Source organism: Seriola dumerili, unplaced genomic scaffold, assembly GCF_002260705.1.
Source record: "Seriola dumerili isolate Sdu_G_001 unplaced genomic scaffold, Sdu_1.0 BDQW01000025.1, whole genome shotgun sequence".
Lineage (NCBI taxonomy): Eukaryota > Metazoa > Chordata > Actinopteri > Carangiformes > Carangidae > Seriola > Seriola dumerili.
In genome coordinates, this window is record NW_019174280.1 from 16,537,143 (window position 1) to 16,564,365 (window position 27,223).

Below are 27,223 nucleotides of genomic sequence, written 5' to 3' on the forward strand. Positions count from 1 at the left end.
TCTCCAGCTATTCTTTTAGATAAAAAAAAAAACAAAAAAACAATGTGCATTGGCTAATATTCCCTAATCGGCCAATATTAAACAAATAACATTAAAAGACTTGTCCTGTTATAAGTCACAACGTAACGTGCCGGTGCCCTTTGAGGGACAAAGGCAACACATGGTCTCTATACTGTTCTGTTTTTCTGTAGTGCAGTTTCTTCTCACCTATAGGCCGATATATGCACATCAGTTCGGATATCCAGCATCTGTGATATGGGAAAACAGGCCAACAGAATCAGCCATGCTGGCATTTTACCAGTTGGGCTGAACATTTGCATTAACAATACAAGTGAGACGATAAAAATTCACTGTACTGCTTATACCAAGGTCTGCTTGTATTCGACCATTATAGGCAACGGTGCCAAACATTTACCAGGACTGCAGCACGGCAACGTTGGATGTTTAGGACCTTGACTATATTTTGATTTATATTGATATCCACATATAAAATCACATATACTGTTATACAGTTAAATTTGTATCCATTTTGTCCACTCCTATATCAGAAAAAAAAAAACTGACTGTTGTGGTAACAGCTAGGACACCCTGCCCCAACTCCTGCTGCTGGTTCAGGAGGCAACAATGAGCTGATGGTTGTTGCAGGGACATTTCTTTTGTTGTGTGCGACCCTTGATGATCCCTGATAGGCGATTACAGCTTCCTCTAAGGTCAGACTGTTCTCCAGTTTGTCTGCTCCGGCGGCAGAGAAATTAAAACCCAAACGAGCCAGGTCCTTGTTGTTCTCAGAGTTGGTGAGAAAAGACGACGAGAATCAAATTGTCTTAGCAGCAAACTACTGTTGCTCAAGATGTGAGCGACCTTTGAGCAAGTTAGAGTAAAAGAGGACTTGAGACAAGAGAGTCTCCACTTTGAATCTTAACTGTCAAAGTGCCTTTGAGGAAGAAACCAAACTCCCAGCAGAGTCACTTCATGTCCAGGAGGACAGTGCAGTGATCGCCTCAACTGTGAACATCTGTGCTGGTGATTTAAACAATTCAACCCAGCCCCCTCCAACAGAAGCAAAAAAAAAAAAAAGCTTGAAAAAGGTCACAACCAGGACACTATCCAACGCAGTGACCGGCTCCTGATCCTCTCCGCTGCTCCCTGAGTTTTGAATTTTCAAACGACATGTGTTATGTATTCCCAGATCCCTTCTGCAGCTGCTCCTGTGGTCGGGCGAGTGCTGTGGGCTTTGGTTTATGTAATGACTGCAAAGCAACACACACATACAGTACGGCTGACTGAGCTGCTGCATGGCCAACACGGTAGCAAGCCGAAACAGAATCATTACAAACACTTTCACTTATTAAATTGGCATGCCGCTGGATTCAAGACTTTATTTCACGGTTCGGTGCAAAGGACTCAGGAGAGTAAACACAGCGTTTGAAGGCCAAGGATCCGGTCGCGCCATTACAAACATACTTAGTACAAAAATCTCTCCTTTTTGAATAGATGGCATCGCAAGAGGTGAGCCTCTCTACTGCAAGAGACACTGCATTGTACTGTTTGTGAAATAAAGGACTGACAGGGATGGATATACTGTTTCTGTGTAATATACTAGCACATATTCAAGCTGATCACAAGTCAGTTATTATCTTTAACAGAAGGAAGCTCCAACATTTATTTTAAAGCTATTAGCAGTCGCCACCTGTCAATTGTCGGTCCCACTGACTTAAACCTCTGCACATCATGTTGCTGAAAGGTCTGTGTAGACTGTTCTGACATGACAATAGAGCTGACAGAGAGAAAATCCCTCAGGCTGTGTGTGTGATGTACACTCACTAATGACCTTAAAAGCCCTCCATGCGGCGGTCAAAGGTCGGCTGAGGGCAGACTGAGACTCTGCTCTCATTAAAATGTTTACAGAAAGCATGAAAGCACCATGAACACTGATTCAGAGCCACACTCAGTTTCTGTCAAAATGAGGTGGTCATACCCTCCAGATACTCAGTGTAAATATACAGAACAAGAGCTCCACACAGTGGACGGCGTAGCTTGTGCCTTCACAATAAAGCTAATGGCACAATTATCCACAAACGAGGGAACAATGTTTAAAAAAAGAAAAAGAAAAAAGGTGAAGCTCAGGTTAAGAATATTTTATCACCCAATAAGAAAAAGAAAAAAAATCCTGCTGACATAAACTTCATGTAAGAAGAGCACTTGTGAAGATTCCTGCTCTTCATCGAGACGCCTTTGCCGGGGTTTTCCAGTCCTTTACCGGCAGCACCTCAGCCCAGTTCTTGATTGTGAATCGTGAAGGCACAATTTGATATTCTCTCAAGTCCACTCTGCACTGGCTACCCCTCCAGCAGTGTACTTAAGAATCAGGTCTGTAAGAAGAAAGACATCAATGAAGTGTAAACATCTACAGACCGTTTCAATGCATAACATGGTGCCACAGAAAAAAGAAAACCCTGTAATGCGTTGCTGTTAACACCGATATGGATCTCTCTTAAAAAAAAAAATGAATACACTGTTTTCTTCTGAATTATGAATCATGTCAGTTCCATGCAGGTAAACAACTTAACTTTCAATAAAAAGAGTTCACAAAAGACTAATCTTCTAAAATACTGTCATTTAAATGAGTTTCTAGTGCAGCAGTGGGAGTAAACTGCCCACTTGTACAAGGTCAAGTTTCCTGCAAGAAGCTACAGTAAGACTGTTGTGACATAATGTTACATAATGTGACAACATGCTAATGTTACATCTTGTAAAATGTGGTTTGGTGGTCATTTTATAAATTGCTGTTACATCAAAGCTCCTCTGTGTGGAATATTTACGTGGTTAATCTTTTTTTAACATTACTCTGATGCGCTGCTGTCAGCCGCAGTGTCTTTTTCTGACTGTACTGCACCACCAGCAGTCACCAGGCCAACAAAAAGGCACAATAAGAACTTGACCGTCAGCAGTAAAATTGCATTTCCCTTCCAATATCTTGTCTAAAAATATTTGCCTTTACAATTGCAGATACATTTCCAAGACTGGCACATTGTAACATCCATATCTGTAATAATGACATTTGCCTTTAAGACGACAATTAGAGCTGAAATAATGATTTTAAATTAGTTGATCAACTGGTCCATAAAATATTGTCAAATACTGAAAATGACCATGACAATTTACAAAACCCAATTTGATTTATGCTAATGACTTGTGTTATCTCACCAACAACCCAAAAATAATTCAGTTTACTGTCACAGGAGACTGACAACCAGAAAATATTCACATTTAAAAAAGATGGAACCAGAAAATGTGTGCCTTTCTTTTAACCAATAGATTTACAGACTAATTGTTTCACATATGATGACAATAACTCCACAAGTGATTATATAAAAACCTGCACCGACTTACCAGGGCAGAGGACTTTTGTCAGTGACGCTTTCACCTCCATCAGCTCTGGGTTCTCCTCGGAGTCTTTAATGGCGTGGAAGCTTGTGAAGTGCAGCGCAGGCCAAAAGTCTTTTCTTCCAGCCATTTTTTCATGGACAACCGTTTTCCAGTCTTCTCTGTATTTAATACACACATATACAGAACAACAGGCTTCAACAATAAAAAAAACTGAATTTTTTTAAAAGTTTAATCAATAATTAAACTTCCAAAATTTTGTTTACATACTGTAACTGCAGTTTCTGAATAATGGCCTTTAAACGTTTCCACGCGTCCATGTTGCTCCTCCAGCAGGCGAAGTCCAACATTTCTAGAACAACTCCTAAAGCTTTTTGGTGATCACTTGTTTTCTCTGGGGGGAAAAAAACAAAAACAAAACCACATCAATGATGGATACTATGGAAGAGAGAGGAGGTTACTGGGAAACATGTCTATAACAGAAGTAGAACAGACAAATAAAGTGATGGCTTGGTCCACAAAGACTAAAATTTAACTTCTCTTAGTGTGAATTTGATTAACAAATTAATTCTGTGGCCTGAGAGCAATGGCGTTGGAGTAGCAGCTGTAGCGAGGTCCAGATTGAGGATAGATGAGGGCCTTAGGTTTAGGGTAGAGGGGAGGCTTTTGGACACCTGGTCCTACTACGCTACCCTGGCAGGCCTGGTTTGGGGAAATCCACACGGGGCTGGACACCATTGTTCCCAAGGCGTTGATAGGTTCACTTTTAGAAAATAGGTGGAGAGTTCATCTAAGAAGGAACTATATATGATTATGCACAGACACAGTGAAAGAATAAATTCTATTGCATTGGATTCTCTTCACTCTGATCATCATCTCCAGTGACTTCTTTTTTAATCTTTTTTGACTCCAGTAAAAGTGTAGATTTGTAGAAAGTTAAGTGTTGGTGAAGAGGTCTAGACTTAGTCTCTGGCCCGGACCTGGACCTTTTTTCTTCCAACAGTAGATATTTAATTTCAATCTGCTTTTACCTGACTGAAGCAGGAGAAAGCTGTACTCCAACATCAACTCATGGCTTGGGACTAAAACATGGAGGATCTACAGCATAAGAAAGTAAAGTTGCATTAATAAATTAATAACTGTGTGTTGTCTGTGTGCTTTACCTTAAATCTAATAACAAGGCAGGTACAAGTTCTAGTTAAAATCACAACTGTATACAGTTTCACAGGGATTATTAGTTTCTTAACTCTCTTTGAAAGTAACGATCAAAATTTGAATACATTATGACGCTCAAGTTATCATGTTAAATACCACTTCAAGTGTCATTTATGACAAAACAAAGCAGTATGTCAATACTAGCTTGTAATGTGCACCTTCAAAACTTTCATCAGTTTCCTCTGCGAAGTGTCGTGCCGCTTTAGGTACTGGTACAGATAGACATGCGCATTAGGATTAGGTGGAAAACTGTTGTCATAGGCGTAGTCATTCAGGACGTTCAAAGCCTCCCTGTGATCGTCATAGAACTCCAGCATCTGCCAAAAATAAAACAAAGGTTGTACATTAGGTTGGGATAGTTCCCTACACTGAACAATAGACAGCCTGACAAGAACATCTGAAAACATGAAACACAAAAAGGTAGTTTCTCAATAGAGGGGCATGGAACTAATAATATCAAAATGTATATATAGTAGGTCTGTTCTCGGGCTAAATCTACTGATCTACTGACTTATTTTCTCGATAGTTTTTTCCACAAAATGTGAAAATTGCTCATCACAAGCCCAAGGTGACATCTGCAGACGTTTTGTTTTCTCCAACCATCCAGTGCAAAACCAACAGATATTATGTGTATTATCAAAGAAGACTTAAAAACTAAAAAAAGGAAATGGAAGCAACATATTTTTGACATTTTTGCAAAAAAACAAAAAACGCTGTTTTTGCTTAAAAAAAAAAAAAAGGAGCGACAGAGACGACTAATCAGTTATCAAGATTGTTGTGATTAATGTTCTGTCAACTGATTAATTGTTGCAGATCTATTCTATTTATCTTCATGATATTTAAAATATACATGTTTATATAATTAAATCAGACAGTTGGGACTGTGCGTTTACCTCAACGTAACTCAGTATGAAGGGGTCCCAGACACCAGGATTTTTCAAAATCTCCTTAAGATTCACAGAGGCCTGTCTGAAGTAGTTACGCATCTCTTGGTTGTCACCAGAGTCGAGGTGGTCTGAAAACAGGCAGCCAAACATATAAAAAGGAGCAGTTTAAATCTGGTTTGAGACAAATAATACAGAGGCCATTGAATCATATATACATTTTTCATAACATAACATTGATGTGCAGTTACTGGGTCTGCTCTGTAGGTGGCAGTATGACATCACACAAGAGCTTGCAATGTGACAATGTAACCAATACAAATAAATAATAGATGCTTTGGGGTGTGGAGTCGTGCGTTACCTTACCAGTCTTAGAGAGTGTGAACTTTTTGTCACACCAGATGATATAATCCAGCAGGCTCCTGTAGGCCTGGATCAGTTTAGTCTTCTGACACTGAACTGCTGACTCCTTTCCATACCTCCAACTTTCAGCAACAGACAATTGATGCTTTGCATCTTCAATGTGACCATGGAGCAGCAGGTGGAAGGAATGTTCCAGACTGACCTAGAGACGCAAAGAAACAGGCTCTCAAATGTGATTCAGCAAAGCAAAAAAAAAAAGGAAATCAACAAACTGTGCACTGTGTAGTCATGTCTATTAGCTAACGTACCATCAGGTAATGCTTAAATCCCGAATGTTTCATTCGTTCATAGATGTTGTTGTAGTCTTCCAGCTTTGAGTTGGGGTGATGGTGAAGGATCTCAGTGCTGAGTCTCATAATAAGCTACAAAGAGAGTTAATATCAAAGATGTGGGTATCAAACTTGCAAACAGTACTTCCTTGAACTGTATAAATAACTGGCACTTTATTTAGACATATACTCTTTAGTAAAAATGTCTGCAATCCATGGAAATGTATTTTGGCTATACCAGTATAAAAGAATGAAGCTGTGTTTTTGGAAACAGGAATTTTACAGTTTTATTTATACTGTAGTGTAGAATTATGAGTAGTGATTTTATATGTTTTGTGAATTGTGTCTGTATAGACTGGCCATGGGGCACAACACAAAATAAACTACAAAAACAAACCTACCTCTTTATACTGCGGTCTGGAGCCTTGATTTGGATCTTCTAACATTTGGGGGTAACATGCCATATATTCTGCTGCCTCTTGCCATCTATGATGTAGCATGGCTTCTCTGATCTGCTCCAAACAGATCCTGGTACTCTGGTGAAACCCAGATTCATCCAGTGTCTCTAAAGGTAAAAAAAAAAAAAATACAGATAACAAGTTATGTACTGGTGACATTTCCATCTTTAAATGTTTCTGTTTATCAGTCGACATATGTGAAACCAATATATCTGCAATACATTAACAACGGCTGATATATGAGCCCAGACAGTTCATCAGTGTAGCTGTAATAGGTTCTTCATTGTAAAAAGAACATATGTAGGTGCATACTGCACAACCCACCTTCACACATGGGATTAGCCAGAGGGAGCTTGGATTTTTTATGTCCTTTTGCAGAGTTGGTGTCTGAAGAGTTGTTGTCATCCTCTAAATCTACACGAGGCCCCAGCTCTCTATCCAAGTCATCCATCATCGGCAGAGCAGTCAGACTCAGGTAAAACAGCTGCCTTTAATCACTTGGTCAAATTGGTGGCGTATGAATTCTACCTGCAGGAACAAAAAGGGGCATTTATCATTAAGGAATTATAGAAAGTCTGAAGGAGCGCACAGACCCACAAGACACAAACATCTGCAGCCATTTAATTATTTCTCTCAAGAAATACTGTATCCATACCTGACACTGACAGTTAGCTAGCTAACTGCTATGTAACTAAGATGTAATAGCAAACACACATTGACATACCACTGCCAGTACAATTAGCTGACTTTTTAATCATACGAAAATAGCTTTTTGTTAGCTTGTTAGTTAAATGCCCTCAAATCTTTAGCTATTATAGGTATTTATAGATAGACTCAGCTATTTCAAATGAAAAGAGTAGATACAAGCTAATAGTTAACCTCGGTTCCTACCTTCTGAGCGGTAACGTTACACAGATGCTAGCCAGTGTGCCGATGCTAAATGTGATTAATGGACAAACGGGCAGTAGCTATTCAGACACTGACTCCATGTTAAAAGCGACAGGATTTCTTAAAGATATAATGGGGTAGCATGTATCACGACTGTTTGGACCCTCCACGTTATTCTGTTTCTGTTGAGTGGCTGAGGAACTAGAGGGAAAAGCTACACGGCTATTGGTTGATGCAGCCGGAAAAGGCGGAGCAAAAAACTGCTACCTCAATTTTTTTTTTTTAAACTAACAACTTTATTTATAGCACACAAGGGACAAATACAGTGACACATTCAATGCTGTACAATTCAGGTAAGGTCCCCTGTCCAAAAAAGAATCACACATCCTAAGAATGATATCCTCAATTTATCCTAGGTCTATATTTATGGATTTGGAGCTCAGCCAAAGTTTTGGATCATGTCACAAACATAAAACAGGTGCTCTGTTGTTTCTACATTTGTGTTGTAGATGACAATTATCAAATTTAAATTTTTCTATAATAAATTCATTTGAAGGCTAATTTATTAATCTTTAAGAACTGTTCTGTTATCAGCTCAGTAAATATGTGAAGTGTTTTTATTAATATGAACTCTCATTTGACTTCTGATGAAAAAAATTACAGAAATGTTAAAAGATTCCGTGTCTGTTTTGCATTGTTCATTTATATGCAAAATACATTTGCTTAATTTTGTACTTGTCTACTTGTCTACTGGCTACTAAACAATAATGTTTAGTACAGTAATCCTTCATTGCTACATGCACGTAAATCATTACTTTAAACTTTTTGTTATTCATTGGTTTTATGTTAAAACATACCAAACAGAAACATTCTCCTATATTTACTGATCATATTTGAGTATTAGTGGCTTAGGAAAACAAAAGACATTTTATTTCCTCATAATGAATATGTGAAGAAGCTTGAAAAGTCTAGAAATGTATGCTACTACCCTTTGATTCAGTAGTAATATTGACTAATTATAAAACCCATATTGAAGCCAAACGCATACAAAAAGAGCAGACTTGCCCAGATCTGACTCAAGTCCGGTACGGATCCAGTATGGATCTGAACCAGATGCAATACAGATCTGGGCCAGATCCACTACGGAACAGCTGGTTTTCAGTCTCTGTAGTATTTTATTCAAAATCATAACGTAGATGTCCTTTCTGTAATGGATATCTATGGAAGAAATTGCACATGGAAAATGATGAGGCCAGATGCTTGTGCAATCCCTCTCTCTCTCTTATCACCGCATCTATTCGAGGTTGTTTCCCTCTTTCACCTGAAGCAGCGAATCCCAACCAGACCCAACATCCTGTAAAAACCTCTCCGTGCCTACACCCAGCCGGATCTGGATGTGCTGACGTGTCGGCTCCTCCAGCCCAGTGCTCATGCTCCAGCAGCCGAATCGAGACCGTCAACAAAACTGCCAGCATGGCAGCAAAACACTTTTACCGACAAGGCTTTTTATTACTTTTATTAAATTTTATTGCAACTGCAGCCTTGGAGAGAAGGTTTTCCGACTTTAAAAGATGCGCCGATCAGGAGTGTAGCAGTAAGTTTTCTGGTTTGTTGTAACTGTCGCTCATCAGGACTTCAAGGATGCATCTCCCCCCATCCAGATACTACCGCTAGCAATAAACTGCGCCTTATCTCTTGACCTGTTGCCAGTCGATATTTGCGACCTGGATAACCTACTGTGGATGTTGTGATGCTGTGTAGCTGTGTGCTGCTCATTTAAATCAGGGCGAGCCAGTGTTAACATTAGTCGTTAGCTTGAGAAGGTTATTCGCTTAGACGCAGCCTGTGTTGGACGGTTGCCTGGCAGCTCGGGCCTGCCTTGCTAGGTGGGTAGTGGGTGCTAATGTTAGCAGCTAATTAGCCACTGGCCGGCTTGAGCAAAAGCTGTGCTATTTTACATGTAGCACCTGGTCAAACAATAGTTAACATGAGCGAACAGAGTACAAGCCGTGCCAGCTCTATTGTTAGCCACATTAGCTTTGTTTTTTTAATATGTCATCATGTTGACAACGTTACTTGGCACAGAGTATTTAAGACTGTGTTACTGTCTTAGGAAACTCATGAAACGACGTACTGACAGAGAATTCAAATAAACTGTAACTTTAAGCACAGATCGTCTTCCCATTCCAGTTTGCATACGATTTAAACCAATATAGTTCAAGCCTGACTGGGCTGTTAAAGTTGTAATCACCTGATAATGTCACCGAAGTGTTTACCACGACCCATAAGGCTGTATTGGGTGGTAAGAAATGATCATACTGGTCTCATATTATCAGGGAACTTTATTTTGAGTCATAGAACAATAAGGGTCACATTAACACATGAAGCAAAGCAACACAGTCAGCGAGAAAGGCTCAAGTCGATCCGTTAACTCCAGTCCAGATCAGTTTCTAATTAGAGAAAAACTTGGGAAATTGTGTTCAAACCAAAACCTGAGACTAAAGACATAACTAGAACCATGAGATTTTAGGTTTTAATTCCAACAGTGAAATGTCATACAGACAATGCAGATTGTGAACCTTTTTCTAGATTGCCATCTCCTTTAGTTGCGTCAGTTTCAGTTTCTTTTTGTGTTGCGTGCTTTGTTAAAAGGGCAGTAATGTAGAGCTGAAACAATTTATCCATTGACAGAAAGTTATTCGGATAAATAATAGATTGTTTCAGTCATTTTTTAAGAAAGAATTGTAAAAGTGAATATGTGCTTTATTAATCCTCTATTACTTTAAGCCAAACTTATTTTTGGTTTCGACTTGCTTGGACAAATAGATACCAGAGTATGTCAACTTTTTGAAATTGTGATCAGCTATTTTCTGTTTTCTGATGATAAATGGAAATGCTTAACAGAAAAATAGAGAAAATAACTAAATTAGTTGCAAGCCTACAATATTGTCAGAATGCATCTGGGAAAAGTAGCTTCCAGTATCTCGAATTAAGCACCATGTAAAAAATAACATTATCAAAAGCTTACCTGTTTTGAAACAATTCTAACTCCTGATATTTTGCTTTCTCAGTGCTTCTGTGTCGAGGAAAAGCAGTGAAAGATTTCTCAGGACCGGATTGTCGGTTCTTGTCATTTAAGACATCAGAAACTATCTATGTATACTACAAGCTGGCAGGTAAAAGGACTGACCTGTGGGCTGGAAGTGTAAGTATAAGTAGTTATTCAGTTCTGCATAACATCTGGGTTGGCATACGTAGGTGTAATCCTCAACATATTCTCTTCTTGTTTTTGTCTATAGGTTGGAAGTCACTTTGGCTATTTCCCAAAGGATCTTCTTGCAGTTAACCACCGTTATACTGATAAAGAGCTTGAAGTTCCAGCAGAGGTATGAAAATATTTTGCTGACTAATTGAATCAATTTGACATGTAAGAATGCAGTCTAAAATTCAATGGAGCTTTCAAACTATCAACATAATAGCATTTATAAATTCTTATGAATATTTTTTTGTAATTGCATTTTTTTGTCTTCTTTCAGGAAACAGATTTTGTCTGTTTTGACACTGGATTTGATAAGTTTGACAATTACGACATAGATTTTCTGTTAGGCTCTTCAGCGGAGGAAAATGACAGTGAAAATAAGGGAACGTCTGATCAAATACAAATGGCGGAGGAAACTGAGAAAGAACCACAGCCATTTGAAGAAGAAGTCACTGACAGTGAAAAAGAAACTGAGCATCAAGATTACTCAGAGGATCTTGATAAAGTCCCCGATGATGAAAGTGCCTCTTTACCTGAGGTTGATGTGGCAACTGAATCGCCTTTTACAAAAGTAGTAGAGTCTGATACAGCAGCTACACTTGATGTTACTGAAAGAGCTGAAGAAATTGAGCAAAAAAACACAGTAGGGTCTGTTGAAATTTTTGGGTCAGAGAGGAGTGAAACCAAAGATACACCTAAAAAATCTGAATTCGAATCTGTGTCCAAAGATGAGTTTGCTTCAGAGAAAGAACCAGTCTCGATTTCTGAAGGAGTACAAATCCCAGAGTTGAAGACTACGCTTGGAACAACTTTTGATGCTGTCACTACTGATGATGAAATCACCAAGAATGTTACACCGTATCAAGAGGAGGAAAGCGAAGATGTGGAAAATCAGCATGAAGACCACATTGATGTTACAGAAGAAATTCCGCTATTGTCTTTCTCTGAAGAAGCTGTGAACTCTCCGGCATCTGATTCCCTCAAACAGCAGGAAGCTCCTCCGGCAACACATGATGATCAACCACAGGCTGCAGAGGAGAAAAACATGTGGACATCATTTGGAGATGCAGTTTTTTCAGTTGTCACTGGGGGGGAGACTACAGCGCAAGATTTGAGTTCAGATGAAGAAGAAGATGATGAGGATGAGGAAGAAGAAGTTGCTGCAAAAACCCCTCAAAATTTTGAGGATGCAGTGAAAGATGTAGAAGAACCACTGACAACAGAATCTCCAAAAGAGCCAGAAAACATAGAACATGCTTTTCTAGATTCTCCTGATTCCAGCTCTGAACAAACAGATAATAAAGAAACAGTCAGTGATTCTGAGAGACTTTTGTTTGATCGTGATAATGAGAGGGATGGAGTGGTCAGACATGAGGATGCTTGGAATGAAACCTTAAAACCCAAAGACGATACACCACTGAGACACCACCAAACAGAATCAAGTACAATGTCAGTGGATCTGGTATCACAAGAGGATACTTTTGAAAAATCATCTATGAAGACAACAAAGGAACCCATGAAGCGCAACGAAGAGGAGGGGAAGGAGGTGTACAAAGATCCAGAGGTCAATGATGATTATGCAATCATAAAGGATGGTAACATTGCGATGGAGCGTAGAAAAGATTTAGAAGAAAACGAGACAGTGTCTGATCAAGAATTAGTCAGTACCGAAACTGAAAAACATCTGGACCTGCCCACTGAAGAGAAGCAATTGAGGGAGTTAGATGTCCAAGATGTTAAAAAGAAAGTAGATGACAGCTTGCCTAATCAGATCCATGACCATTTAATGACAGATTCTGAGAATATCAGTCAACCTGATTTATCTGTTGAAGAACCAGAGGTTCATGAGGAACCAGGTAAAGAGGAGAGCGAAGATGAGAAAGATGCAGAGCTGGAGGAAGAAAAAACCGAGGAGAAAGAGGAATTACTTGAAGACGAAAATGCACTTTCAATCTCTCAAACAGATTACACAGACTTTGACAAACCCTCACTTGAAACAGAAACTCCCACTGCCTCGACTCTAGAGCCAGAATACAGTGATAGTGTGATGAGACTGACTGTGCTGCGAGAACACTTCACAGAGGAAAACATGGAGCGGATCCAAAGGCTTTTGGGTCTCAAAAATCTCTTCAAAGTGGAGGCCATGTTTTCTGATCTGGACATGGAGTTGCAGGCTACCCGTCTGTCACAAGAAAGCTCCACGCAAGACATTGAAAATGCCCTCGAGGGCATCCTGGAAGCCTCTGAAAACACGATCTTGGATGAGATCGAGAGAATGCTGGATAGCCGTAGCAAGAAACAAGATTTTGACCAACATATGGACACAAGTAGTTTGGATGAGGAGACTGAAATACTGGATGACTTCCAGGAGCTTGCATTCAGCCTGCGTCAGAAGTATTCAACAGCCAGTGACAGCACACCTTTAGCAAGAGAGGAAGCATCAGATATTGACCAGGGTAGGTTTGGATTTTATTGTTTTGATTAATTTAATTCAATATCTCGTATAGAGATGTTGATCCTGTGATAGCAGTCAGACTGATTTACCTGTGCATATCCTATTTCAACAATTAATATGGGCCTTTCACAGACAGCTATTTTATATACAGGTAGGTATAGAGTATAGTATAGACTGGTATAGTGCATCTGCTTATAATCCATCGCGTATGAATTTAGTATTGCGCCACAGCAGATATTGAATGAAGTGACCTTTCAGGCCCTGTTCACATCAGTATCTTGTTTCCAGATACATTCAGAATGTGTCCTCATCCAGTTGAAAGGGATTGCAGTTCACACCTGGCAGCTGAAAGTGTCCTCAGTGACCATTGGTGGTAGAATTTCACTTCCCTGCCAACAGTGAATTGCAGCCTCTGCTAGAAGGACAAGATACACATTTATGCTGGGCCCGTACAGCCAGACACGTTGATTGCACTGGCTATTTGATACCTCATCCTTTTTGACTATGGTAATCTTGTCCTACTTGTTTGGCATCATCTATTCAACAGTGTTTTTTCAGGTTCTGTGCACTTTGTAAAGTCGAACATGTGGACTATTAGTTTGGTAGCTAGTATGCAACTTCAGCTACTTGATACAACTCTCTCCTCAGTGTGCTTTACCTGACATCTGACCTGCACTTGTAATTGGACCACCTAAAACAGAGTGTGAACAGTGCCTAATTTTCACACTGAAAGATGACTTTCTTTCATGTCAGTAATTATCACGTAGAAAATCTTTATTTGCAGGTGTCATTAGGGATGAACCAACTCAATACGGTGGATTTGGTATCGGGAAGACATGACAGTTCAAAGCTTAAATGCTTTTCGTCATCTGTGTCATAAAATTCAGTGTTTCTGCTGTGTTACATTACTAAAATTATGGTGGGCCACCAGCTTCTTCTTTGGCTTCATTTTGCCCTACATTAATATCATCCTGATATTAAATTTGGGGAAAAAACAGAGTGGTATCTGGGATCTCTTTTCACATAACCTGAGTTGGGGTATTGGAATTGATATCAGGAATGATAAAGTCAGATCAGTACATCCCTAGATGTCATGTGGTGTACAGTCCAATTACAGATTATATTTAGAATAGTTTGGCTCCAGGTGATTGTTCAGGTCCTAATACTGCTCACCCTGTATTTCAATGTCTGTCTCACTTTAAGGAGAACCACACTGACCTCCATCTTGGCAAATACCAGCCTTTTGACAAAGCAGTAGACCACGCCTGTTGTCACTGTAATCCTTAAGTGTGAATGTAAACAAGGACACACCTCTCATCCTAAAAAAACAATAACTCTCCTTCCACAAATAAATTCTTTTGTAACCAGGATTTTTACAATGTATGTGCAAAACCGCTCCCCTGAATAACAAGATTGTGTTTTTCAATGTTTTCACTCTAGACGAACATGAATTGAATACTAAAGAAGAAATGCCTCACATTGTTGAAGAAGACAAGGCTGACATTGTCCCTGAGACTGAGAGTGAAGGCAACGTCACAGTAACAGGTCATGAGGAAAGGCCAGCAGAGACTGAAAAGGAGCAGATAGTTGTGGATGATGTGCACAGTGGGCCAGATGTCAGCGTTGAGGAGGATGGTGGACACTTCAATAAAAACAAAGACAATCTGCCGGGATTCAGTGCATCAAATGAGATGCAGAAGGTCCCACAAGCCACTCTGGAAAATCCTTTAGACATGGGCCTTGGTGTCGAAGTGGAGCACTCGCCCTCAGGTTGGTAATGTAGATGGCATGACTGAAGATTTTATTTTATTTTATTTTATTTATTTGTTTAAAACAAGGAATCATTTGCTTTTTTTCCAAACCCTCATCTTAAAATTGGACATTTCTATTCAAGACTCCTCACTATTTGTGGCATAATGATGTAAACCTGTTTTGAGCATGTTGGACTTGTACTATAGTACAATTAGGTTCAAAAGTTAATTCCTAGGGGCAGCAAATCAGTTGTTAAGCTGTCTGAGGTTTTATTATGTTAAAGTCATAGGTGAGTCTTGTTTGGTTCTGTCTTTACTTTCTAGTTTTGGGAGAATTGTTTCATAATCACAGGATTATATTGAACTATTTAATATATCTAACTATTCCTAATGCACGAGATGTCAAACCTCAAAGGAGAATTTTCCCTTTGTCCAACATACACAAATTGAGTAATAGGTCATTCTCACTTCCTCAGGATCGTTGGATCCGTTGGAACCAGTGTCTGAAATTCACGAAGAAGAAGTGGGATTATTGTCAACTGGAATTGTTTACATGGGCTGCATCCTCTCTATCACCAACAGTAAAATTTCAGAGTGGACCACTGTGGTAAGTCTAAGAATTGTAAGCTATGGTATACACTGTACAATCCACACATTAGCTTTGTCAGCTTCGTTGTTTTTGTTACCTGTGTTGTGTATGTTATATTTGAAACATTTAAATCCATGAAATCAGTAATGCAGAAGAATGCTTATTAACTTTTGTAAACGTTGACTCATTATTTTGTGACTTCAACAATAACTTAAACTAGTGGTCCCCACCCACCAGGCAGGGGACCACTACAGAGCCACGGAACATAAGGAAACAAAATTATTTTGCAAAAATATAAGGATAATTTAATAACTTCACATGCTATTTGTGCAGTAATCACTTGTGTGTGTGGCAGAGTCTGTCTCTGCTGCATCATTACTCATCACTTTTTTCATAGCCACATCAATAGGATACTGATTTTGAACAAAATAAGGTCATCATTGCTGCAGGTCATTTGTCCAAACATCACCTGCTTGATCCGGGCTGTGTTCCTAGTTCTTAACAAGCTAACAAGAAAACAAACAAAAACAAAATGTTTCTTCAGAGATTCTTTGGAGGAATGTAGGGATATAAAAGCCCTAACGTACTAACGTATTTCAAATTGAATTTCTGTATCGGAGAAAGTTCGTATTTCTGTTGTCACCTGAACGTCCCACGGCCCTCCCCCCTGTCTTGTTGACTGTAGGCTGAAGTTCAACACAGCCGGTGCTGAGCTGGCTACTAGCACAATCGACTAGCCTTATTTCGGCATGGAAAGGCAGATAATTATCATAAAACATAGAAGTAAAATAGACTCAGTGCTTTAAAATTAATTTACCGTTTTAACCGTTTAACTCTTGTCCATATTTAACCCGCCAGTTTAGCTAAGGTCTCCAGCTTGTTGGTTGTTGTTTTTTTGGTAGTGAATGGGATTCGACGACTCATCTGTAATTACGGTTAGCCGGCTGTTGTTGCCAAGTTATATCTACCTCCTGTCTCGACTGTCAAACGTTAGTGTTTGGGACGACGTGTTGTTTATTTTTCAGACACTGTAGGGATTTAACGGCAAACGTAATCTTAACGGTGGCTCACTTTAAGGGTAGCTAACGTGCTAGCACGCTAGCTAACAATCTGTCAAACTAGCATAACGTTTCTTGTGCTAGTTCCGTTTTTGTTTCAAACACTGGCATGGAGAGTGATACGTTGACCCGACCTATAATGGAGCCGGAGCATGTTTACATGTTTTTTCTAAAGGAGCTGCAACATGTAAGTGAAAAAGTGAGCTTGTCTGACTCCCTATGTCAAGTATTTATCATGCTACCATGGCCTGCTGACGTGTTAATGACACAGTGACTTAAACTGTTAATACGGACTGATTGTTGACACAAGTTCTCCTACTTCCAAAATGGTCTTTTCTATCTTGATTTCAGTGTAGATTACAGTTTAATGCCTTCAAAAGTAGTATCGTTACAGTCCTGTCTTTGTGCATTGCCATACTGAACAGGTAGGCTTTTGAAGTGCAATTGGCTGAAAAGGCTAAAGAGAACGTGTTAATCCCTTCAGGCAATGTGGTGTATTAATTTATTTGTTATTCCTGTATATCATCAGAGCCACAGCGTTTGTGTTTGTTCCTGTCTGAACTGCCACATGCTCAGTTCAAAGGTTTCTTTGTAGTTGGAGCGATACACAGAGCCCGTGACTGAATGGCAGTGAAAACCGTCACCAGTGCTGCAGTGGTAAAAAAAAAAAAAAAAGGTCCACTTTGGTGATTAATATGAGTTTTAAATACTTAAGTCCTTTGTATAGTGATTAATTAAACTGTAAAATAAACCATATCTGGATTTTAGTTGTAAATTGTAGGTGTCTGAATTTGGAGGTAGCAGGTGCAGTAATTGGTTTCCTGCCTTGCTGAAACACTTTAGCTGCAACCCTTTATAATTTTGGTGTAGGAATGAGTGTGGCAGTGGCAGGAAACTTGTGAAAGAGCTGATTAGTTTTGCAACTTCTGCCTTTTTCCCCCTGGGCTGCTTTTCAGTTTATTGTTAATGAACCTAGAATTCAACATTCCTGGTTGTGGTATAACGACATTGCTTTATGTGTGCACTGCTTGGTTTTATTGTTGTTTATTTTATGGTAATGCCCTGATATATTGGTAACCTTTCTTCTCAGTGGTGTGAACAGGGTAACAGATCACTCATTGGGATTTTGGTTAATGAATACACTTTATCTCAGTCTAGTGGTATATGTAAATATTGCAAGTCAGTGTGAGTCTGTTGAGTTTCTGCAGTCTCTTATTTTTATAGTTGAAATTATCATACAGTACCAGTCAAAGGTTTTGAAACACTCTCCCATATGGAAACAGGAGGCAAATATTTTCTTGCCTCCTGTTTCTATTCTAAGTCTTATCACAATTTTATTTTACATTTGAATCATGGTATTTTATTTATTTGACATAAAATTGCATTAATTATTTTAAGTATTTTTCGCATTAGATATTTTTAACCAGCCTTTTTCATTCCTCCTGACAACATTGTGGTTGTGGTTCTGTATCTTCAGATGATTTCACTCCTGCCAGAAGAATGGAAGCCCGGGGAAACCTTGTATGGCTGTCCTTGGGAAGCGGTTGTCATCACTGCTTTTGTTGGAGTAGTGACCTTCACCCTCTTCTTCTGGAAGACCGTGTTGGCAGTAAGTGTTGTGATATTGCTGCTCTCATCTGTGTTCAAATTCTGTGTTATGATTTGCCAAGAATAAAGAAAAAATATTACTAGTATTTGTATTATTTTAGGTTTTAATCTGGTTTAATTACTTTTTTTCCTCCTGGGTTTAACTGCCTATTGACTGAGTTTGACATCATGTAATATTTTCCTTAAATATAACTGCTGTACAATATTAATGCAATGTTCCACAACATGATATAACAATATTAACAAAATAACAATAAATTTAAACCATGTTGATAAGACATCAAACTGATGTTATTTATTTTCTGAATTTGTTTAGGTAAAGAAGAGAGAATATCTTGGTAAGTTTTTATTCATATTTCTTCCCATATTATATGCACAAAATGCAAACATGTAAAACCTAATTGATGTTGTGCTTTTTGTCTCACCTTTGTGGAAACAGTGGATGAAAAAAGGCTCACTGAGCAAATCGAGGCACTCAAAAAAGAAAAGAACGATACTCTCACAAAGATGTCTGAACTCCAGAAGCAGGTGAGCTACAAGGAAAATGAAATCAAATATCTATGAGCTAATATTATTATTTCTGGCACTTTTTAATTGTTTTTTCTTCTTCTTCCTCTTAAAGACTGAGCAGCTAAAAGAAAATCAAAAGCAGTCAAAGGAAACAGTTAGTTGTACAGTGAAAAGGATGCAGGACCTGGAGGTAAGCACTAAGGAATTAAGGATTTTGTTTTTGTTTTTCTGTATTTGCTTGTGCTGTGCTGCTTGTTTTTAGTTTAAAATGAGGTTTTAAGAATGAGGAAGTGCACCTGCTTTATCTGTAAATGGATTATGGATGTTGTGTGTCATTTAGACAGTAAGTAAAATGGCCCCTCATTTGTTATGGACTCTCAGTGAAGTTTCTGTCATTACCTATTTTGCAGAGCAAGGTTTTGGAGGCCCAATCACGAAATGAGCAGATGGTTGAGGAAAAGAACACATATGTGAAACTACTTGAAGGAGAGCGGGCAAACTCTGCGGCATATGAAACCAGGGTAATTGTTTAACTTGTTTTTTCCTTCCTGTTATTACTCGAACCGTGTTCTGAGATTCATGATGTTTAATGGTTTCTTTTAACAGATTGAGAAATTGGAGAAGTCAAATGAGAAGCTACAGCTCAGCAGAAAAAAGATTCAGGAAGCACATTCAAAAGTACAAATCTTTACACAATGTTTTCCACGTTGCAAAACTTTTATTATGACTTTTTCATTACGATTATTATAAGCTTTTAGTTTCATTGCGTCTAATAACCTGTTTTTTTTTTTTTTTACACAGACTACTGTTCTCCTGGACGAAGCGAAGATTCGTGAAGACGCCCGAAATGTTCAGCACAAATGTCTCGAGAAAGAGTATACAGCTCTAAAAGAAGAGAACAAAACGGTGAGATGACCTGCAGACTTTTTTTTATATTTGGTCGATCAGTGAGACCTGTTAATTTGATTGACATGTTAGTGTGATTTTGTAAATAAGTATTCGATCCATTATAAGTGATTAAATTTCACAGTCTTTTTATATTTTATGTCTCACAAAGGGATACATGATGTGTTTTGTTATTTGTAATTGAAGTCAGGCTCAGATAAAACTCGGCAACAAAGCTGATTGAAACTGGATAATTTAGAAACAAACTGTTTTCCTCAGGCACTCTTCTGATTTTGTCAATTCTTACAGCTTAAAGCTAATATTAAAGGCTGGGAGGACAAACACAAGGAGCTGAGTGAGCAGATTAAAAGCTATCAAAAGTCCCAGAAAGAGCTGGAGGACTCTGTGGTGCTCAAAGATCACAATGTGGAGGTCAGTCTGTTATTTATTTTTTTATTTTTTTACTTATTAGTCCTTCCAATAACTCCCATTAAATTATTGGCTCACTTCACACAAAAATGTTTCCTGGCAGGTTCTGTCTGAACTTCTGGCAGACTTGGATGCTTGCGATCTACAAAAAGGTGACACCAAAGTTTTAGCCAATGGTGAAATAGCACCTGGTAAGTCCAGCTTTGTCACTAGTTTATGAAAGATAATAAATAATTTGTAAATAGATTCAGCTGTCTTTGGAGGGCTTATGTTTATTAAAAGTGTTTAATGGTCTGTCTGTGTCTTTTATAGATAAGAAGACAGCCATAAAGAACAGGATCAAACAGATGATGGATGTTTCCCGGGTAAGATGTCAAGATTATGATTAAAACTCACTGTAGTCAATGCTTGGCAGACAAATGTTATGTTATTACTTTTACTGTTTTAAAGTTTTAATCAGCTTCTATAGTAATGTTTCTGTTTTTTAAAGTTGTCATTTATGTTATTTATTCCCAGGTCCAGACCACTCTGACAGTAGTTGAAGAAGAGCGAGATCGCTTCATGTCTAAACTACTGAATGAAGAAAAGACTAGAAAAACCCTGGAAGGTGTGTTGGTTGCGTTTCTTTAAAGGTTGCATAATTGTGTAACTTTTGAAAACGACTCCCTCCCTCTCACTAAACATGCTGTTGTATTTTGTAACAGAACAACACCAGGAGCTGGAACATTCAATTGCAACCCTAAAAAGCGAAAAGAGCCATGTTGAAAACCAGTTCAAGATCCTCCAGCAGAAAAATGAGATCATGGTTGAAATGTACCAACAGAAGGAAAATGCTCTACAGCAGTAAGTGAAGCCTGCAGCAGTCATTCAGTAGTACTTTAAATGTGTTAACAATAGTTTTTATGATTTCCAGTGTTAGACCATTTGTGTTATAAATGTTATAATTTTTTTTTTTTTACAATGTAAATTTGACCTGCTGTAATTTCACTATAATGATGATGTGAAGAATAAGCCAAACTGTTTTAACAAAATCCATTCAGACATCTCACGAATGAAAACATGTCTTTGAAACTTAGAAAAGATGTTTATGAACCCTGTGAGTGTCTTTCTGTGGCTTCACAGGAGATTAACGAAGGAGGAGCTGGAGCGACGCAGCAAAGAGAGCATGTTGTCTGAGGTGGGAGGAAAAGCTGTTGAGGCAGAGGAGCAGGTTAAAGTCTTAAGGCAACGCATTAATGAAATGGAGGAGCAGATGAAGAAGACAGAGGAAGTCTACAAAGAGCAGGTAAACTTTATTCATTTAGAAATGAGAGTACATAGAAAGATCTTACTCAAACCTGAACTCTGACTCTTTTTTTCTTTCTTTGTCTTTTAGATAAAAGAACAGGAAAACAAAACTCATTCAAACTGGGTATGTAGCACTGAATCACACAGTTTATTCACACCAAAAAATACTACACGTGGATATTAAAGAATGACTAAGAATCATAATGAATTCTCTGTTTTGTCTGTAGGTGAATGCTCGGAATGCAGAGAGAGCTCTGAATCAAGAGAAGCTTGAATCATCAAAGCTCCGTGAAAAGTGAGTGTTGGAAGCTTTTGTTGTGTTAAAGTTCAACTGAAATATCAGAAGTTTAATTTGCTCTGGCAAACACAAAACATTCACTGGTAACAGCCTCTGAAATGTTAGGATTTCTTATTTTTCTCTTTTTGATATGATTGTAAAAAGAATATCTTTGGGTTTTTTGACAATTTCTCCTTGGCCTCATATTTATAACCATGAGTTGTTTGTTTTTTCACCTCTTCCCAGGCTGGCTGTACTTACCTCACAGCTGAATGAGCGCCGTGCTCCACTCTTCAGACCAAACTCTGGCCAGCCTGCAGGCCCTCGCCAAGGTAAATGACCCCACACTGTGCCTGCGGTTTTCTTCTATGGACAGTTCTCATCCTGCAGAGCTCCAGGCGACATGATGCTGTTTTCTAATAAAATTCTTCATTTCTTCTTTTTTTTAATTTTTCTTTTATTGTATTTTATTTTTACTAAATGAGAAATGGATTCAAATTGTCAGATTTTTGTTGTGGAGGCACATTTGTCATTTCAATGTGCTTGACTCTCTGTGAGAGCCGGGCATGAGGACCTCTTTTTTGCACTGATTGTGATGTATTGCGAGCTGTTTCTTGTCCTTCAGTAAATGGATGGTTTGGTCATAACAGGTGATTCATATGGGCCCTCTCCTGTGAGTGGGGGTGCGCCATCCCCTCCACTAATGATAGAGGGTCCCAGGCGCCCTCCTTCTGCCCCTGTGGGGCGAAGAATTGACCAGTATGGTGAGTCCCCGTGGATTACTTCCCCCTCTTTAATTTTCACCACAGTTGGACATCATCCCTCTGCTACGACCTCTAGTCCTTTAATCTTTCTTGTTTTTCACTCCTGACTTTGTTCCTTTCAGCTCTTTCACCTTCAGTTCTTCCTTTTCTTTCTTCCCAGCATCTTTTTAGTTGTTCAGAACTGTCCAGAAAATTTCCTTTTGATGAAGATTTTTCTTTCTTTTGCTGTTGAAATGAAATTCACCTTATGCATCTTTAAAGACCCTGAAAACATTTTCTCAATCAGCTTCTTACACCCAGGCAGTCTTGATGATGCAGATTAGCTGACTTTTTAAAAATATATATTTTGTTGTTTATTAAAGAATCAAGAATTAATTTTGAAACCAAGTTATCAGGGGCTTTAAACTCATCCAGATGCTTTATTCCTCTTACCGTCTTCTCCATGAAAAACAGTTGACCAGTCTTTGCCATGCTTTGACTCTTCTTTCTTTGTTCATTACAACTGTGTCCTCCCTGGAAAAGTGCTGTAGACAAAGTCCTGAGGGTTTTCATTCTTCATTTTGTCTTCCCTCAGGTCCTCGACCTCCATCAGATCCTCATGGCCGTTACCCTGAAAACAAACACATCCCTGGGATGGGTATGTCTCCTGTGGTCTCTGTATCTCAAGAGCTTCATTATAGCTTTTAAGTTGCTTTTAACCCTGCTTTTTTTTTTTTCCTCTTTCAGACATGATGGGTCCCCGCAGCTCATCACCCGCCAACATGGATACATCTGTAAGTCAATTTCTAATTAGATCAGATTCACATTTTTAAGATATCTTCCCGCCTTTATTCTGTAGACATAGAGTTCCTACCTACATGTCCATTGTGTATGTCCTTGCTCTAAAACAGACACAGGAAGTAGATCCACAGATTAAAGCAGAGACTCAGGCTGATGCCTCCACAGAGAGTCCAGAGGCAGTAGTGAGTATAGAGGCTGTTCAGCCCAGGTGCTCGGTGTGAAGTGCATGCAAGCACTCCACCCCCTCTTCCCCAAAAGCTGGATTTGGATTTGGGAAGAGATTGAAGGCATTTTGCTTCACTGGGACTGACTTAACTTATTGGGCTGAGTGTGTGGTTTCACCTGTTCTCACAGCACTAGAAGAAGCAGTGATTCTTTTCATCAGGACTGAGCTTGAGTTAAAACATGTATTTGGAAATATTTGGGTCTGTAAAAGTTGCAAAGTATGTGTGTCAGGTGAAATATTTGTGAAAGTGGGTTTATTTTTCATCTAAAGAATCATGGTGTGTGGTTACTGGTCAAGTGATTGAGCGTGGCTAAATGCACTTTGGGAGTAAATTGCGTGGTTCATGGATCTCCTCACTGCATGACTAAAATTTTAATGCTTCAGTACTCACTCTGGAAAATTCTAGTGACTGCACAGCACACTCATTTTCTGATTTTCTGCCTTCATCCATGATTTGTCAGGGACCTGGATCCTTCCTAGCGTCTCCAATCAGGGACTCACCTGGCCCCATGGTCCAAGGACCTCCGCCAGGCCCTGGACCCCATGACCCACTACCCCACGGCCGTCTGCCACCACCTGGACCTTACAGACCCCCACGACCCGGCCCCTACCACCTGCCACCAGGTGCCCTTCCTCCAAACATACCTCCTCCTCTTCACGGGCCTCCACTGCCAGCTAATGGACACCCAGGTATGCCTCTGCCTGGACCAATGGGAGGGGAGTTTGGACCTCGACCTACCAACGGACATGCGTTCCACCCCAGGCCCGGCCCTGGCCATATTATTGATCCTCGGGGTCCACCACCACCACATTTCCGTCCCCCTCCGCCTCATCACTTTGGGCCGATGCCTCCACCACACGGTATGTTCAGCCTTCTCTTTTATTTTTTACCTCACCATCGTTTTTTTGCTTCTAAACAAAAATATACGAACAAATATGTATGTTGTGTTGTGTCATGACAGTAGTAGAAATAAGAAATGCTAATGATCTCTCCAATATTCTACATCAGGTCAATCCATTCATCAACACTATTTTTTGATTTTTGGTTTAATCTTTAGTCTATCAGTCAAACTGCGGCAGTGCAGTTAGTGACTTGCTATGTAACTCTTGTTGAACGGCAGCTATTGTGGCCACAGTTACAGGATGGTAAATGGTAAATCATATTGCAGCAGTAGCACAACCAGAGAAGAGTCATATAGTCAGTAAAATGACTGCAGAAAGTTAACATTAGACACCATGACCTAGTGGTCAAAGTAGACCAAGTCAAGCTGTAGTAGTAAAATCCCTGAGTGGATTGAACTGAGCAAGGTTGTGTTTCATAACCTACTAGTTCAGTGTTTCATTTTTAAGAAGAATAAATTATTATTTCTTGAAAGTTACATATTGTTGCTTCAAAGTTGGTTCAGCTTTGTCTCACAGAACTTCACACCAGCAGTTAGTTTGGTAATATGAAAAAAACAAGTAGGTGGAGGAATGCACAAGCTTTTGTTCAGAGTGTGAGGCTGTGGCCATTTACTGGAAGCAGTATATCCCATTGCAGACCTATACATACTGAGCCCAAGCTTTTCTCAAAAGGAAAGATTCATTTGATCATTTTCAGCCACTGTATGTTATCTGTAATAGTTCCTCTGTCATTTGCTGTGTGAAGGTGTCCGTGGGCCTCTTGGACCACGTCCACCCGTCTCTCATGACATGCGCTTCCCAGGTCCACGTGACCACACAACCCCACCAATGGACCTACCCCCAGGCATCCCACCCCATCCTACACATCCTGGGGATGCTTATGGTCAGGCTCCACCCGATGCCCTCCACAACTCAGCGGGAGCTCACAGCGGCCCCGGGCAGGACCTGCATGTGAAGCAGGAGGCCCCTCAGGACTCAGCGAGGCCAGCAATGGTCAAGCCTTAAAAATGCCACCAGATACGGCAGAGGACTTGAACACCCTGTTACCCCGAACCCATCACATTAACAAACCAGACCCAGTCCAAACATAGCTCATGATTATTTTCATTTTTCCAGTTATAAAAAAAAAAAAAAAAAAAAAACTGCAATCATGTTTATTAAAAAAAAAAAAGATCCTTAAAATAAACCATCAATAATTATATGTCTGAAATCTATATAAGTTGAAAGGGTTACCACTTTTCTAAACAGCTTATTGTGCAATAAATATGCCAGACAATTTTAATTTGTGTTGATCATTAAATAAAAAAAAAACCTATAGCAGTGATTTTTAAGGGGCAAATTTTTTTAATGTCATTTCCTGTGGAAATTATTTTAAAATAGGAGAAAAAGGAGAGAGGTTTAGCTTTTAGCATTTCAAGAATATCATAATTTTCCCAAAGCTGTTGCTTTAGAGTGAACTTTAAAGCAAATGTGTAATTTGATGGCCAGATGTATAACTTATTTTACTATGTTGGTAGAACTTTTAATAATAAAGAATGTAAAGGTTGTCGGTGTTATGTTATCAACTGGTTACAGTTCACGTACAGAGGATGTGTCATACACACTCTAGATACTTTGCAACGTGTGTTACGGACTTCATTTTGAGAAAAAATAAGGCATACATCTGTGCTGTTACTCAGATAGAAGCACTAATTTTTCGACTGTTGATGTTGACATGCTCATTTACCCAAAAACTGCATGTACCATATTTCGTTTCTCCTGCTTAATGTGCCTGTTTGAGTGGGCAGGGAAAGAACTTGACATTTTGTTGCCTCATACAATTCATGTCTGTACTACATTTTTGTATAATGTAAACAAGTACTTTAGGAATTGTCTCCATGTCCAAAACACATGACAATGTGGCTTCAACAAGATTCAGCTCTCCTCGTCTGATTCTTGCTTTTCTCAAAAGGCAAGAACACGTCCATCACACCTATTTCATTAGGACACACTGCCTCAGGACTATTGGCAGTGTAGTGTGGTGCCTGTAATGTTTGATGCTGAATTTACTCAAAGTCCAAATCAAGATGCACTAAAGAAGCTCAAGGTGTTTGTTCACCCAAATAAAAAAAACACATTTTACTTACCTGCCGTAAGTCGTATCTGGCCATGCAGGTAGTTTTGTTTTAATTTGTCCAGGTTTTGAGATAACCCAGATTTTCTGCTTCCACTGTAAGATAATGGAGGTGAATGGAATTTCATTTACAGAGCTCAGAACTGAAAAATTACATTTGAAACATTTAACGGCAGCATCTCTTCTAAATCAGTGTCTACTGGATAATCCACACAAATTGACGCAAACTGTTCCCTTTCTAATTTCTCCAAAAGTTGTGTTGTATGGTCTGTGCATTGTCCTGAGTAGTAGACTAGTAGATTTTGGGAAGGGAAGCTTCTGCTAAATTGTTTAAACACTATATTAAATTCCATTGATCTCCACTGTGCTGAGGTGCAGGTAGACATCTGAGAGATGGTATTTCAGAACCTACCTAATATTCAAAGTTCAATTTATTCATTCGTAATATCATGGGGATTCACATTCATCAATGTTGGATGCAGATCATAGGAAACAAATACCCATAAAATAAAAACATAAAACTACATTTTCCAACAGTTTTTTTTATTGAGGAATATAGTTTGGTGTTTTTATCTATGATTTTTATTTTATGGTAATTATTTCCTATGTTGTATAAGCAATGTTAGTTGATAAGGATGAAAAAAACCATTGAAATCAATGAAAATGCTGTAAAACAACCTTGGCAGATGACATTGTCATCTTCTTTAAGCTAAAAAAAATATTGTTTTTTGAGAAAGGAATATATTCTATTGAGAAATAAAGTAACTTGAACAGCCTTTTGGAAAGCATGCAAAACAAAAGTCAT

The 27,223-nt window shown here is 39.0% G+C and overlaps 2 protein-coding genes across 3 annotated transcripts; one reads left to right on the forward strand and one right to left on the reverse strand.

Annotated features, from left to right (window-relative positions):
• Positions 1 to 1,369: 1,369 nt before the first annotated feature.
• taf1a (TATA-box binding protein associated factor, RNA polymerase I subunit A) lies at positions 1,370 to 7,703 on the reverse strand. The gene is made up of 11 exons (XM_022770398.1): positions 7,528 to 7,703; positions 6,961 to 7,164; positions 6,580 to 6,743; positions 6,158 to 6,271; positions 5,853 to 6,051; positions 5,496 to 5,617; positions 4,761 to 4,919; positions 4,419 to 4,485; positions 3,658 to 3,781; positions 3,394 to 3,548; positions 1,370 to 2,372 (listed from the first exon to the last, which is right to left on the reverse strand). The coding sequence occupies exons 2-11, from the start codon at positions 7,088 to 7,090 to the stop codon at positions 2,320 to 2,322; spliced, it is 1,287 nt and encodes a 428-aa protein (XP_022626119.1). The 5' UTR covers positions 7,091 to 7,164; positions 7,528 to 7,703; the 3' UTR covers positions 1,370 to 2,319.
• Positions 7,704 to 8,997: 1,294 nt separating this feature from the next.
• On the forward strand, positions 8,998 to 26,944 carry mia3 (MIA family member 3, ER export factor). Of its 2 annotated transcripts, XM_022764211.1 has the most exons (28): positions 8,998 to 9,118; positions 10,596 to 10,729; positions 10,824 to 10,910; positions 11,061 to 13,239; positions 14,679 to 15,008; positions 15,466 to 15,596; positions 18,114 to 18,245; positions 18,561 to 18,582; positions 18,684 to 18,772; positions 18,867 to 18,944; positions 19,165 to 19,275; positions 19,361 to 19,432; positions 19,556 to 19,660; positions 19,949 to 20,071; positions 20,172 to 20,259; positions 20,381 to 20,433; positions 20,585 to 20,675; positions 20,773 to 20,911; positions 21,191 to 21,353; positions 21,444 to 21,479; positions 21,583 to 21,650; positions 21,879 to 21,964; positions 22,283 to 22,396; positions 22,971 to 23,033; positions 23,123 to 23,169; positions 23,287 to 23,358; positions 23,864 to 24,263; positions 25,051 to 26,944. In XM_022764211.1, exons 1-28 carry the CDS (start codon positions 8,998 to 9,000, stop codon positions 25,308 to 25,310), a joined length of 5,394 nt encoding a protein of 1,797 aa, XP_022619932.1. In that variant the 3' UTR covers positions 25,311 to 26,944. The 2 variants fall into 2 exon arrangements, with proteins under 2 accessions (XP_022619932.1, XP_022619938.1); XM_022764217.1 differs by lacking the exon at positions 23,287 to 23,358.
• Positions 26,945 to 27,223: the final 279 nt, after the last annotated feature.